The sequence below is a fragment of the Rana temporaria genome, chromosome 2 (genome assembly GCF_905171775.1).
Source record: "Rana temporaria chromosome 2, aRanTem1.1, whole genome shotgun sequence".
Lineage (NCBI taxonomy): Eukaryota > Metazoa > Chordata > Amphibia > Anura > Ranidae > Rana > Rana temporaria.
This window is the reverse complement of record NC_053490.1, coordinates 144,973,333-144,989,578: the sequence shown is the minus strand read 5'-3', so window position 1 is coordinate 144,989,578 and position 16,246 is coordinate 144,973,333. Positions and strand designations below refer to the sequence as shown.

The window sequence follows — 16,246 nt, the reverse complement described above, 5'->3', positions numbered from 1 at the left end:
GCACACAGAAAACCATTACGCCACAATGCATACAAATGCAGCATACCTGTGTCTCACTGCACCACATGTACAATAACTAGTTGTACTCCATATTTCCAATTGCACACGTTCCTAGAGAAAGCTTTAGGCCGGAATCACACTAGTGCTGTGCAAATTTCAGCTCTCTTTTCTCTGTAGAGAGATAAGAGAAGTGTTCAGCAGATTAGCAACGGTTTTAGATGAATGAGAGAAATTCCTGAAGAGAACTAAACACATCTGCGAATCAGCTGCGTACCCATAGAAGATAATGGGCTTGAATTCGCACCTGAGCCGCACCGCAATGCCTAAAAGACGCACACGGTTTGGCGGCAATGCGCAGTGCGAATGCATCGCACATATGTGAACCAGCCTCATTGAAAACAATGTATTTTTAAAATGTTCTGCGAATTGGATGCGGTTTAAGCCGCACTCAATTCGCATAGGTGTGAACCTGGCCTTAGAGTTCTGGGTGCTGCAGCAACCACCAGCAGGACACTGGATCAGAAAGCCAAAATTAGGATATTTGCCAGCACACCACGGGTCATCAAGTGGCATCCAAATGTTTTTTTATTGATGCATGATCGCATCACAAAATAAAGGAAGTGCAATGTTTCGGAGTCACGCATGACCCCTTTGTCAGACATGTGATGCCTGAAGAAGGGGTCCTGCATGACTCAAAAAAAAATGTTGTGCCACTTTTTTTTTTTTTTTTTTTTTTTTTTTGCGATGTGATCATGCTTCAATAAAAACCCATTTGGAACTCTACATGATGATCTGTGGTGTGCTGGCAAATATACTCAACATGTACCTGTAACGCCTCACAATGCACACCAGCGTGTACGCGTTGGCTGGTGTTTTAGGGATGAAGCTGTTGCTATGGATAGCCAGTCATAAGTGGCCAAGACATTCCCAGCCACAATTTGCATGGGACATGTAAATGAGTGGCTATGGGGAATTGCCCTCCCTGCTTATGATTGATAGTGCCAGGTTCCTGGTGGGATATCTCAGGTGGGTTCAGACTAGGAGCCCAACACACCTGAGCTCCTTCCCTACTGTTTTTCAGCCAAAAACATTCACTTTCTCACTTTTTTGTATCGCGCCCTGCTACAAACAAAGAAAATTGGTTTAAAGCGGGCATTGCGAGAATTTTCTTGTTGCTTTCAATATACTGTCAAGAATTTGTTGAATACCCTTACTTAACACCCTATCAGGCCTCATAAAACAAGTTTGTCTGCCTCTGTCAGATCCCAGAGAACGGGACATTCAGGTGGATCCTGGGGACATTTCCTGCTATGACCTTGCTGGAGGACGGTGACACTCCTCTTTTATGTCTGTGTGCTTTGTATCAGCTGATGCAGTGTGAGTTATTGCATCTTGGCATGGAATTCAGCACACTTACTGCTCATGCAGCCAAGGCTTCACTTGTGTGGTTCTTTCTGGCATATGATGTGCTGGCTCCACTTCATTACTGTTTATTCTCCTAAAATAAGATTATTATTATTAATTTTTTTTTTTTTTTTATATCAAGAGCCAGGGGTGACGACTTTATTTTTATTTTTTTTTGCTGGTTAACAAGGCACAACACGTGTTTAACACAAAGAAAAGTGTGTGTTGCAGCCCTGTTGGTGTTGGTATGTGTTCCTAAACATTTGGGCACCTGCTCCTACATGGATGTCAAATTGGGAGCAGCGGATGTGTGTCCATGCTGCCATTGCGACCCAGTTGACATGAATGGGGACTGCCTGCACACAGATGCAAAGAACGCCTGTGTATTCCATACAGGCACAGCACAGCCCTCACATGGGTGTACATTTGGGTACACCTATGTGAATGAGGCCTACTACTGTCCCCAGGTAGCACTGGCCAACTGTGTGTGTGTGTGTGTGTGTGTGTGTGTGTGTGTCTGCTGGGAACTATGGAGTCCCACTATGTGCATGCTTCCCTTTTTTGACTTGCAACCTTATTTGCAGCCATTCCCTAGGGGGACCCAGAGCTAAAGCCACACTGACTCAGGGGCCACTGTCAGTCTCCATTGTGGAGGGGGGAGCAGGAGAGGCTTGGCTTTTGATCTCTGCTGGCATGACTGCACATAAGCTTGTAGCTCTTAGGCTTCATGCACACTGGGCATCTAAACAAAAATACTAGTTCACTTGGCAGAAAGAAAATGACGATCCATACATGGTTTTTGTACACTGTTTAGTAGAGTTTAGCTGGGTGGGGGTTCTGCCCGAAAGCTTCAAAAACCAGAGAAGGGTGTGTGGGGGTGTTGTTGTCCCCCCCCCCCCCCTGCTTCTAAATGCTGAACTCAAAATATTCCTCTGCTTCTACAGGGAAAAAACAAAACTCATGAACCCTAAAACAGAATTATGCACTTGGTGGAGAGACCAGCAGGACTCTCAGCAGGCAAAAGGGGCACCCACATACCTGAGGGGGGATGGGGGGTGTAAGCTGTATAAAAAGGAAGCTCCGAGTACAAAAAATTGGAAAAACCGCATGAGCACCTAAGTTCTGCTATTGTAGCTCATTTAGCAAATACAATTGTATCATTTTAGAGATAACTCCCTGTGATTTGTGAAGTGTGTGAATAGTTAAATGTAAGTGAGCTGTATTGCACAAATCCTAATTTGCATAAGAAGGAATTTTAATGGAGGAGTTTTACTTCATTACCCTGCATTTGTCTGGAACAGAATGTATCGTAGTGATTTGCTCTGCACATTCTTGTATATTGTTGCCGGAAATACTGAGCTCCTGTTCCTTAGAAGTTATTCAAAAGAATGTGTCTTCCATAAGATTTAGGCCCCTTTCACACGGTTGGACTGTTCAGGTCCGCCTGTCAGGTGTGGTTTGTTATTGTTTTTTTTTAATAATGTACTTGGAGCCTTGTTCATGTAATGTCTTGATCATAACCTGGAATAATAATACTTTGAATATTACAGGCAAAATAGAGACTCCAGAATTGAACATGTCTGCTATAAACTGGAAGCCGTTTATATATGGAGGTTTAGCGTCCATTACAGCAGAATGTGGTAAGTTGTGAGCATTTGCTAGAAGGCAAAACTGTAGCCTGTTAGATGAAATTCCTCTGTGTTGGTTGTAAGCTGGGGGCGTTTTTTATTAAAGTGATTGTAAACCTCTGACATGAAATGTGAACAAAGCATATCTTTCTATAGTGTGTGTGTGTGTGTGTGTGTGTGTGTGTGTGTGTACTTGTCTCAATCCAGAGCACTAAGTGTCATTTCTGTCCACCGCCTTATTCCTCTGCTATAAGAATGAGTAACTTCTAAGGAGTTTTTCTGACTCCAAGAGAAAAATGGTGTCACGGGAGGTACGTCCAGCAGAGTGACCCCACACCCAAGCTCTGTTCCTGTGAGCTATGTGGAGGGGGATGCGTTTTTTCTCTCCAATCGGCACTCTCCTCACTGATGTCTCCCCATGCTTTGAGCTGAGATTCTGTGTAAATTCTGCTCTTTAAGGCTGGGTCCACACTATTGTGAATTGGATGCAGTTTTTCCTCCGCATCCAATTCGCATGTCGGGTGACTGTGACCAGCTCCAGGATGGTTGCGGAGCAATTGCACAGGAGTCTGAGTCCTGTGTGTCTCCTGTTCCGAATTCAGCCAAAAATGCGGACCGAAATCTGACGTGAACAAGGACGTTCCGTACCCCTGCTGTGAGCCGCTCCACGCGGCAGTGTGAACCCAGCCTAAAGGGATGTAGGGACACACACTGATGTAGATAAACAGGTACACCTTTATGTAGGAGGATTTGTTTAATCTCTGGGCATCACCTGAGGCCACTCACTTCACTGGGTATAGGTAAGGGTTTACAACTACTTTGAAGTGGGGAAAGCTGAAAAGGAAGGCTTTAGAAATGTGGAAAGGCTTTTGGAGCTCTACTCACTGGCTGAAAATTTTAAATCTCAAGTATTCATACACAGTAGTGTACACGTAAATGTACAGATCTTGTGATAAATATGAAAAGTACAATAAACGTATGCCCAAGTGTATATCAAAAATACAGGCCAAAGAGCAGTGGCCTTTAAGGGTTAAGTGACTATATACTAAACAAATGAGCTCCAGGTGCCTGGATGCCCAAATTTATAAGTGAAAAAATAAATAAACAAATAAATAACAGTAACGGTGTATCACAATTGTCGGTCTGTCACCAGAATTAGCAATAAGTGATTTGCACTAGAAACGGAAATTGTGACATAAACAATTAATATTGTAAAAAGAAGTCCATAATATGACTGTTGGAAACACCCGTGCAGATTGAAACCATGCGACTATCCGTGGGATAAATTATCCAAAAGTGAATCCACCACCAGTGATCGCAAGCCGCTTACCAGATTATAAGGTCCCTACGGACCAAGCCCAGCATGTAACTCCTCAGTAAACGAAGTTGGTATCCAGATGTAAGCAGACTCCACAATGGTATTCACATAAGCCAAATAAAGAAAAAAGGAAATGCTTCCATAGCATAAAACCAAATGTAACTTTATTAAAATAAATTTAGCAGATATTTCACTCACATTTCAGAAGATTCAATAAAACATTTCTGCCATGCAGCTCCGGCCGGACGCTTACAGGCAACAGGACTGCTCGTGGAGAGTAGAAGGTTGAGAGGGGATGACACAGGAATGCCGCTCGCTCCGCCCGACGTGTTTCGTGAAAGATTCACTTCGTCTATAGGGGCACGAAGTCCCCCGAGACGAAGTGATTCTTTCACGAAACGTGTCGGGCGGCGCGAGCGTTTTATGCTATGGAAGCATTTCCTTTTTTCTTTATTTGGCTTATGTGAATACCATTGTGGAGTCTGCTTACATCTGGATACCAACTTCGTTTACTGAGGAGTTACATGCTGGGCTTGGTCCGTAGGGACCTTATAATCTGGTAAGCGGCTTGCGATCACTGGTGGTGGATTCACTTTTGGATAATTTATCCCACGGATAGTCGCATGGTTTCAATCTGCACGGGTGTTTCCAACAGTCATATTATGGACTTCCTTTTTCTTTGGACTATTTACAATATTAATTGTTTATGTCACAATTTCCGTTTCTAGTGCAAATCACTTATTGCTAATTCTGGTGACCGACCGACAATTGTGATACACCGTTACTGTTATTTTTTTTTTTTTTTTTTTTTTCACTTATAGATTTGGGCATCCAGGGACCTGGAGCTCATTTGTTTAGTATATAGTCACTTAACCCTTAAAGGCCACTGCTCTTTGGCCTGTATTTTTGATATACACTTGGGCATACGTTTATTGTACTTTTCATATTTGTCACAAGATCTGTACATTTACGTGTACATTTCTGGTTTAGCGCAGTTATCCTTTTTTTCCGTATATTCTTTTGTGTTTGTTTGACATAATTGCTGCTTATCAATCGACATTTATTTACTTAGCGCAGTTGCTTCCTCTTTCCTTATTCATACACAGTATTTTGTAATTGACTACTTTTTTTTATTTTTTATTATTATAATACGCACACATTGGTGGTGCTTAAGCTGACAGGGAGCTCACCCTTTCTGCACTGGATGAGCCTGTCTGTGATTTATTGAGGCTTCTACTTTGTGCAGTTCTTAGAGGGGGCAGGGTTGGAGTTGGCAGCAAACCTAATTGGCCTTTTTGGATACTAAAAAGTTTTTTTTTTTTTTTTTTTTTTTTAGACATGGGGGGGGGGGGGGTTTATTTACGAAAGTAAAATCCACTTTGCACTACAAGTGCTCTTAGAAGTGCAGTCGCTGTAGACCTGAGGGGGACATGCAAGGAAAATAAAGACAGCATTTTAGCTTGCACATGATTGGATGATAAAATCAGCAGAGCTTCCCCCTCATTTCAGATTTACAGCAACTGCACTTCCAGTGCAATTTCAAGAGCACTTTGCACTTGTAGTGCAAAGTGGATCTACCTTTAGTAAATAACCCCCATAGTATACTTGTTCATATTTGTAATTCCAGCAGTGCGATGTACTGGCTTGCTTTGTACACCAATGCCCCGAAGCTTCTGTTTTTCTACATTGTTTGCTAAAGGACACCTTTTCATTATTAATATATGTACTGTGGGAAAGTTCAGAATGCTGAAGCTGGCAGAGCTGTCACAAAAAAAAAGTTTCATTATTTTACTGACCTGTTATACAAAATTGCCAGGAAAGGATATATGGCTTGTGAATGATTTCCAATATCTATATGGAACAGTCCACAGTACCTTTAAAATTCCCTGTAATTAGTTGCAACCCATGGTAAAGGTAAATGCAAACTAATACATACACTAATTTTAACCCACAGAAATGTTAATTAAAATGAATAATCTTTATCCTACATATAATCATTACAATAGGGTTAGGCCCCTTTCACACTGGGGCGGGAGGCGCGGTGGCGGTATACCGTCGGAATTGCTGCGGGATTCGGCCGCTAGTGGTGCGTTATTAACCCCCGCTAGCGGCTGATAAAGGTATTACCGCGGTTTCCCATTGTTTTAAATGGGAAGGAGTGGTTTACATACTGCTCCTCTCACCGCTCCAAAGATGCTGCTAGCAGGAGATTTTTTTTCTCTCCTGCCAGCGCATTGCCTCAGTGTGAAAGCCTGAAAAACTCCTCGGTGTGAAAGGGGTCTTTTGCTACTACTAGGTGATTGGACACCTGTTGGGCAAGGAACCGTCATGTTGCAGCAGTGGTTATCAACTCCAGTCCTCAGGGCCCACTAACAGGCCAGGTTTTATGTATTACCTTGGGGAGATGCAGACTAGAATACTGCAATCACTGAGCAGCAAATGATATCACCTGTGATGTATTTCAGTTATCTTGCAAACCTGGCCTGTTAGTGGGCCCTGAGAACAGGAGGCCATGACCACTGTTATAGGATCCATTGTTAATTCTGAAAGCCCTTATTTACTAACCTCTTTATTTTTTCACCTAGGCACTTTTCCTATAGACTTGACAAAAACACGGCTGCAGGTACAAGGGCAAGCAAATGATGCAAAATACAAAGAAATCCGCTACCGAGGAATGCTCCATGCACTTGTCAGAATAGGCAAAGAGGAGGGATTTAAAGCGCTGTACTCTGGGTAAGTAAGACTTTAATATTTTCTGTATGTGCTTTGGCTGAACTGTGACTCTGTATCCTCCTTTCTCAGGGAAGAGAAAGGAGGATAAGTACATTTTTAAAGAGCATGAATAGTTTGCATACAGTGACACCAAGAGGTTGATTAAGGGCCAGTTCACACCAGACGCAGTTCCGTGCGCTTTTGTTCTGCACAAAATGCATGCACAGTGTTTTCCATGTATTCCAGTGGCTCTTGTTCACACCATGCAGTCAGTTTCTGCACCGGAACCTGACTGCATGGTGTGAACTAGAGCCATTAGAATACATGAAAAACACTGCATGCATTTTTGTGCAGAACAAAAGCACACGGAACTGCGTCATTTAGTGCAGGAAAAATGCACACGGAAATGCGTCTGGTGTGAACTGGCCCTTACTAAAACTTGTGAGTGCAAATTGGGGGCAGCTGTGCATGGTGTTCACTTATGTAAATCCACCCCATAGTATTGTGCAAGAGGGCCGGGGAGAAAGCCAATTAACATGCATTTTCAGAAGGCAAGATTAGCAAAGGGCAACGTCAATGCTTCTTGCGTGGCAAATTCCCTTTAACCACTTCATTACTGGGCACTTAAACCCCCTTCGTGCCCAGACCAATTTTCAGCGCTGACGCATTTTGAATGACAATTGCGCGGTTATACAATACTGTACCCAAATTATATTTTAATCTTTTATTTCCCACAAATAGAGCTTTCTTTTGGTGGTATTTGATCACCTCTGCAATTTTTTTTTTTTTTGCGCTATAAACATAAAAAGACAGAAAATTTGGGGGGAAAAACACAATATTTTTTACTTTTTGTTATAATAATATCCCATTTTTTTAAATAAAAATTTCCCTCAGTTTAGGCCGATACGTATTCTCCTACATATTTTTGTTAAAAAAAATCGCAATAAGCATATATTGATTGGTTTGCGCAAAAGTTATAGCGCCTACAAAATAGGGGATAGATTTTTTTTTTGTCAGGCCTGCGATATTGCGGCGGACACATCGGACACTTTTGACACTATTTTGGAACCATTCACATTTATACAGCGATTAGTGCTATAAAAATGCACTAATTACTGTATAAATGTGACTGGCAGTGAAGGGGTTAACACTAGGGGGTGAGGAAGGGGTTAAATGTGTATCCTGGGTGTGTTCTAACTGTGTGGGGGGAGGGGACTGACTGGGGGAGGTGACCGATCTGTGTCCCTATGTACAAGGGACACAGATCGGTCTCCTCTCTCCCTGACAGGACGTGGAGCTCTGTGTTTACACACCGAGCTCCACGTCCCTGTTGTCACCGCCGATCGCGGGTACCCAGAGGACATCGCGGCCGCCAGGCACTCGCATCGGCTTCCCAGCGATGCGCCAGGCACGTTGTTTCCCCACTGCGCGCCTCGCATGGGGAATGACAACAACAGGACGTCCATTCGGCACTTGAGAGCCGCGCTGTGGACGTCTTTTGTCCATAGCGCGGATCCCAAGTGGTTAAACATTGAACTCTAAGCTGGTGTAAAAGGCATAAATGAATGCAGCCTGCTAAATATCCTCTGAATAGCAATCCAATGCAGACAGCTGGTGACCCTCGTAGCTAAAATGGTTATGTTTTTATCAAAGTATTTTTTTTGTGCTGTAGTTTCCGTAATGTAAATGCCATAGTTATGAAGAAATGTATTTTTGTTCACAATACTTTTTGTGTTGAGTAGCCAGACAGGTAACTGTTACTAGAAGTTATTTCTCTCTGATATGACCTCCTATTTAAATTGATTACAAAATCGTCTGCCGTGTACAAACACCAGACTGACCCTTCACCTAAATCCACATGATTCTCTGTTGAGGTCCTACAATAGTCCAATTGGAAATGAATTCTGCAAAGCAAGCGGTTCAGTCAATAAATTTAACCACTTGAGGCCCGCGCTATAGTCAAATGGCAGCCACAGCACGGGCCTGAAAATCTGCGTCCTCCCCTTTGCACGCGCAATGCGTGCCCCCTGCAGGGCGCGCGCTGTGATCACCGAGTCACTGAGACTCTGTGGATCACAGATCCATGTAAGCGGCCAGTCCCGGCCCATTACCCCGTGATCAGCGTGAGAAGAAAAATAAAAACGATCACCGGTTTGCTCAGACATCGGTCCCGAAGAGGAAGGAGGTACATCTGCCTCCACTGTGCCCAAAAATACCGCCTGCCAGTGCCACCCATCAGTGCTCATTATTGGTGACCACCAGAGCAGCTCATCAGTACAGATTCATCGGCGTACATCAATGAAGAAGAAAAATTACCCGTTTGCAACATTTTATATAATTTTTTTTAATATATACTAAAAATAAAAACCGCAGAGGTGATCAAATACCACCAAAAGAAAGCTCTATTTGTGGGGGGAAAAAATGATAAATTAATCATTACATTTGGGTACAGTGTTGTATGACCGTGCTATTGTCATTCAAAATGTGACCGTGCTGAAAATTGGTCTGAGCAGAAGGGGGGGGGGGGGTTAAAGTGCCCAGTAAGCAAGTGGTTAAAGAATAATAAAAGTGTTGCACTGCTGACATACCTAGGTAATGAGGGGGGCGATTATCAGTGATAACGTACACTTCAAACACCATTTTATCTGTGAATAACATGTATCAACCAAGCGACACCGAACTAGTGCATTATAATCCTGCATAAATATCCATAGGGAATGCAAAGTGTCTGCTACACTATAATGCTCTTTACAAATGATAAACTTGATTTCAAGTGCCTTTGACCTAATGAAACCATCTTGATCATATGTGGTATAAACATATTTTATATGCTGCTTCATTCCATGTCATGAAAAATCTTTTGAGTTGGAGCGCGCCCCCAAAAAGCGTCGCTAAAACTGACGCTTTTAACCCCCGCTAGTGGCCGAATAAACGATTAAAAGCGCCCCTCCCAATGTGCTTTGCAGGCGCTTCCCATTCATTTCAATGGGAAGGGGCACTTTAGGACCTCCTAAATTGCGGCAAAGGAGCTGCTTGCAGGACTTTTTTTGATGCCCTGCCAGCGTAGCACTTCAGTGTAAAGGCGCTTGGGCTTTCACATTGGGATTGCAGATGAGGCTTCTTTCAGGCACTTTACAGATGCTATTTTTAGCGCTAAAGTGAAAAACGCCCCAGTGTGAAAGGGGTCTTAAAAGATTGCACCTGTCATCACATACTGTATAAGGCACTGTTTGCTAATGTATGTAGTTATTAAAGTTGTTGTAAAGCGTTTTTTTATTTTTTAATCTGCATAGGATTGCACCAGCAATGCTTCGCCAAGCGTCCTATGGCACTATTAAAATAGGCACTTATCAGAGCCTGAAGAGAATGTTTGTTGATCGCCCTGAAGGTATGTATAAAGTTTAATCTGTCAAGCAACTCCCATGTTTGAGTCATTGATGTAAGCTCCTAGGCATGCTACGAAAAATAAATCAAATACTTATAAATATACTGGTGATACTTCTAAAAAGCCGGTGGTATTTTCCGCAAGTGGGAGGAGAAAAGTAATTAATAAAAGCTATTAATCTTAGACGTTTTGCTTCAGAATAAAATTTTGAAATGGTATTTCCTTTAGAGCCTTAGATAATTGCTTTTATCACTTTTGGCCTTCAATCTGATTCTATACTATAAGGCCCCTTTCACATTGAGGAGTTTTTCAGGCGGTAAAGCGCTAAAAATAGCGCTGCTATCCCGCCTGGAAAAACTCCTGCACTGCAGACTCAATGTGAAAGCCCGAGGGCTTTCACACTGAGGCGATGCGCTGGCGGGAGACAAAAAAATCTCCTGTCAGCAGCATCTTTGGAGCGGTGAGAGGAGCGGCGTGTATACCGCTCCTTCACCGCTCCTTCCCATTGAAAACAATGGGAACTGCGGCAATACCGCCCGCAATGCGCCTCTATAGAGGCGCATTGCGGGCGATATTAACTCTTTATCGGCCGCTAGCGGGGGTTAATACCGCACCGCTAGCGGCTGATACCCGCGGCAATTCCGGCGGTATAGCGCCGCTATTTTTAGCGGCGTTATACCGCCACCGCAGCTCCTGCCTCAGTCTGAAAGGGGCCTAAGGCTGAATTCACACGTATGCATTTTTAGTGCTTTTAGCTGATTTGCCCTACAGAATGTGTTCCATAGGAAACCATGTTAAATGGACTGTAGTGCGAATCTGCAAAATGCACTAAAGCTGCATGGGTGTGAATCCAGCCTAAACTATTGAAAGTTATTGAAGCTTTATAGAGGCCCTCGTGAGATGTCCACTCCGAGGAGCCCCTCGTACCCTGTGAAAGCAACTTCTGAAATGTAAATTTTGGTTTGAGACCAGGACAACACTAAGAAACAAGCACTTTATGGAGTGCACATTGGATAGTGGAGGTTCCTTTTTAAAGGGGTCGTAAAAGTACAATATTTTTTATTTTATTTCCCCCTAAATAGCTTCCTTTACCTTAGTGCAGTCCTCCTTCACTTTACCTCATCCTTCGATTTTGCTTTTAATGTCCTTATTTCTTCTGAGAGCCTCACTTCCTGTTCTTCTGTCTGTAACTACACACAGTAATGCAAGGCTTTCTCCCTGGTGTGGAGTGTCGTGTCGTGCTCGGGGCCTCCCTTGGACCACAGGAGAGTCAGGACGCTCTCTACGTTGCAGATAGAGAAAAGAGCTTTGTGTTAGTGGGCGTCCTGACTCTCCTGTAGTCCAAGGGAGGGGGCGAGCACGACACTCCACACCAGGGACAAAGCCTTGCATTACTGTGTGGAGTTGCAGACAGAAAAACAGGAAGTGAGGATTTCTCCGAAGAAATAAGGACATTTAAAAGCAAAATGGAAGGATGAGGTAACTGAAGGAGGACTGCACTAAGGTAAAGGAAGCTATTTAGGGAAACAAAAAATTGTACCTTTCCAACCCCTTTAAGTCCTCAATCTCGAGCAAGAAAGGCACTATAACTTGTTTCTGATCTGAGTTTTGAATGATGTGAGCTTACTTAGATATATGTTTAATATGCTTAGGAATGGAACAGAAAATGCTGGGGGGGGACTAGCCAAAATTTCTGCATTGCACTGTACACATAAGAGTATTTTTATTATCCATTAAAATAAAACCATCTATAATATTCAGACGTATAGAAGCTCTGTTACAAGAATGTGTTTAAAACGCGCATTATTATTATGTTTTTGCTCAATTAACATTTAATTTGACTTTTTTTCAACCCACAGATGAGACGTTGGTTCTTAATGTTTTTTGTGGCGTTTTGTCTGGAGTATTTTCCTCATGTATTGCCAACCCTACAGATGTTTTAAAGGTAATATTTCATCAGCTAGAACACTTATTCCTTTACAGAGTACTTTTAAGGGGTCGTGCACAGGGGCAGACAAAATGCATTTGTTGGAGGCATCTAACATTTCTTTTATTTACACCGCTGAAGATTATCTAATGTGCATATGCACATTGTCATTTACAGGAGTATTTTAGAGCAGCATTCAGGGGTGTTTTTAGAGAGGTGTTTTTCAGTGTAATTTACACCAATATGTGTGTAAAATGGGTGCATATACACATAAATTCTAGTAGCTAGAATTTTATGGATATTCTAGCCCAGGGGTCTCCAAACTTTCTAAACAAATGACAAGTTTACTGTCCTTCTTCAGACTTTTGGGGGCATGGACTTTGGCCATTTGGAGTAGAGAGGTCCAGACATTAGTGGGGGGACAATGGGCCATCTTTGGTGCCAGTGGGAGGAATTGTGGCCCATCATTGGTGTCATTGGGCCTATTTGTTGTTTTCTGTGGGAGAAATTGTGCCCCATTATTGGTGTCATTATGAGGAATTGCGCCCTTTCATTGGGGTCAGTGGAGGGGGGGGGGGTGGTGTTATGCCCCATTGTGGAATATATAGTATCCAAAGGGCCGCAGTTTGGAGACCACTGTTCTACCCAATTGAGTTTACACTCCTACCCACTTGAACACAGTTTGTTCATAAACGCACAACACGAACTGCTTTTTTTCTGGCAGCATATTTGGAACACTTTTGTATATGCCCCTGCATGAAGCCTTAAAAATGTTTGTGCTTGGGATGGGCTTTCATATTGGACATAATTATGAAATATCCAAATTTGTAAATGGACTGCTCATTACAATTGGGTGTTGTCTTTTTTGGATGTGCGCAAAAGCTATTTGCAATTTTATTTAAGTCCATTAACTTATCGGTGGGGCTGGTTGCAGTTTTTTTACAACCGACTTGCATGTAACTGAAGTATGTATTTATAGGTCTAATTATTGGAACTGCAATGGCATGCATAAAGGACATATGATTAAATGATGGTCTAAAGCTTGACGATTTATCCATCGCTGTGGTGTCCCAGAGCTCCCCGCCGCCTGCTGTCATCCTTGGCCAGATAGGCTTCTGCGAACTGATCTTCAGCCATTTTTATTGGCTCAGCCGAGATGATGCTGAAATTTGTACACTGAGCTGCAAATTTCAAAATGATATATTATAATATATATATTTTTATAAGACTCCTTAACACAGTTGTGACAGCACATGGCAGCACAGTGGTGTAGTGAGTAGCACTTTCGCCTAGCAGCAAAAGGGTCGCTGGTTCGAATCCCGACCACGACACCATCTGCCTGGAGTTTGCATGTTCTCCCTGTGTCTGCGTGGGTTTCCTCCGAGAACTCCGGTTTCCTCCCACACTTCAAAGACATGCTGGTAGGTAAATTGGATCTTTTAATATATCTCTGTGTGTCCCTAGCGTGTCGAGATCCTACAGGGGAAAATGACCGCACCAGCCAAGCAGACACTGGCTGGAAAAGCGCCCAGAGGCGATTCAGTTCGCATGTGTAGCGCTATACAAGTCATTCATTCATGGCAGTACACAGTGGGTGGGCTGAGTTTCCGTTCATTGTAAAAGGCATCCCAATGCACCCAGTGGCATCCCAAAGAATGCAGGCTACAATGCAGTGTGGCATAACGCACAGCTGCCTTATTTTTAATGTGTGTTTCAGCCCATTTATTTTGTTGCTGCTGTTTAAGGCAGTACACCATACATTGCACATGCACTTCAGCGCACAATAGTGTGGTGTGGATGGGTCCTAAAGAAATAATTTGCATGGCTCTACACCAGGGGTGCCCAACCTTTTGAAGAGTGAGGGCCACTTAAGCAACTTGGTAACCAGTCGCGGGCCACAATGAGCCGAGCGGGCAGATGACAGGTCACGGCTACTCTATAGGACCTCTGATCCACCCTGATGGAAGGGGACGAATTCCCTTCTGTTTTTCGGATTGGAGGTAGGTGAGCGTAAACGGACATCTGACTCCCTATAGAGGTTAATTGAGGGTCCCATTTGGTCGGGCTGGTCATGTGAAAAGGGCCTAAGAATGCTTTCACACTGATGTGCCTTGGTTTGCCCACACTGCGGGTGCAGCTTGGTGCACCTCTGTCTATCCTGAGGGTTAGCTGAACTTTGCCATAGACTCCGCCTGTGGCAAAAGCCAGTGCTGTAGAGGAAGCAATGGCTTATGGGGCTCTTCTCCGCAGCCACTTTCTTCCTCTATCACCAGCTTCATTCACAACACTGATACTGTGGTATGGCGGGTCGGCAACCTGCGATCTGGGCTTGCCAACCGCCATTCCAGAGCAGGAGGTCGCGGGCCACATCAGAGGGCTACACGGGCCACTGGTTGGCCACCCCTGCTCTACACCATAGCCTAAAATTAGGAACAAACCCCTTGATTGGAGGACTTTTCTTGTAAATACCATTTTGTTTTTAGAAGGCAGTGCTATATTAAAAATCTATATCTTTTTTTTAAATGAGACAATTCATGCAAGCCATTATGTTGGAAAAATTGTATAAAAGTTTGTCACAAGACCATCTTGGAAGGGTTCAGTGTGCTGTATAAATCAGAACAGACATTGCTGTGTTTACTTTGTACTTGGCATGTGACAAATGTGTGGAGTGGGAGTGATGAGGACATTTCTCACAATACAGGCACGGAGCACGAGCTGCTTGCAGTTCATGTTTGTATACGGTTAGAAGCAGGGCAGAGTTCAGGAAGCCCCAGGTGGGAGCACAGTGGACAGAATGTGTGCATTTCATACTAAATATACAGTTTGGTTGCTTCATCTCGGCTGCCTGTATGCCTAGAATAGCATGAGAAGACTTGGCAGTCTGCCTGAAATGGGAGAACATGGGTTTCTGTACTCCTAAAATAACAACTGACATATTGCCTATTCTACATAACCTATACACGATGTACTGGTCCTTCCTGGAATGTACAAAAAAAAAATTTGCTTTGGGATCTGTATTTGTTCCCTTATCTGAGAGCTGGTTGCATTTGAAAATAAAAAATGTTCTTGTACAGCATGTAATGTTTGGCTATTAATAAATCTGTACTAGCTTCGCTGTTTATCTGGACTATAAATAGTGGAACACTTCATGCTGCACAAACCATAGACTGCTCAACTCCTCTGGGGAAAAGGAAATCCTAGAATTCAGACTGGTTGCTTTCTGATGTGTGAGCCATTGCCTCATCCGTCCCCCTTTAGAGATGCACAGAAATTTCTGCCGAAAATGGTGTTTCGGCGAGAATGATAAATCTCGCTGCAACGCTCATCCCAGGCAGCACGTCACCCAAAAGTAGCTCCAGAACTTTTTGGGGCGAACTGCTTCCCACGATGAGTGTTGCCATGATTGCGGCAGACCCACACCGGGATTTGAGGTGCTATTCAAATGAATGGCATCTCAAATGCGGGTCAAACGATTTTGTCATGCACACATTGGTGCTTTCAAATCTTGAAAGATTTGCTGAAAATCTGCCTGCGATTCAAAACGCTGAAGTGTGCATGCAGCCTAAGAGAAAATGTGCTGATAATGGCACCAAAAACACACCACATTTTTGCAGCAAATTTGTTTGTTTTTTGGAAGCTGCATTTTTAACGCCACAATGGAGGCACAACAGACCAGTGTGAAGACATACATAATTTTTTCTTGAGCTTTTCTTGCCCTAAAGGTGCCCATAATGACCAACACATTTTTATATTCATTTTAAATTGATTTATATACAAGTTTGAATATAATACAATTTTTTGTGTGTGTATACATATATTTTAAAAACTGTAGTTTTCGGCAAAGTGCATCCTGCATTTTCGGTACCAAAATT

At 43.1% G+C, this 16,246-nt stretch overlaps 1 protein-coding gene across 1 annotated transcript in view; it reads left to right on the top strand.

Annotated features, from left to right (window-relative positions):
- SLC25A30 (solute carrier family 25 member 30) overlaps positions 1 to 16,246 on the top strand; it is a 37,094-nt gene that overhangs the window by 7,085 nt on the left and 13,763 nt on the right. The window contains exons 2-5 of the mRNA XM_040341275.1: positions 2,955 to 3,044; positions 6,936 to 7,083; positions 10,356 to 10,450; positions 12,307 to 12,392. Coding sequence (XP_040197209.1) covers positions 2,981 to 3,044; positions 6,936 to 7,083; positions 10,356 to 10,450; positions 12,307 to 12,392 — 393 coding nt within the window. The 5' untranslated portion in view covers positions 2,955 to 2,980. The remainder of the gene's footprint in view (positions 1 to 2,954; positions 3,045 to 6,935; positions 7,084 to 10,355; positions 10,451 to 12,306; positions 12,393 to 16,246) is intronic.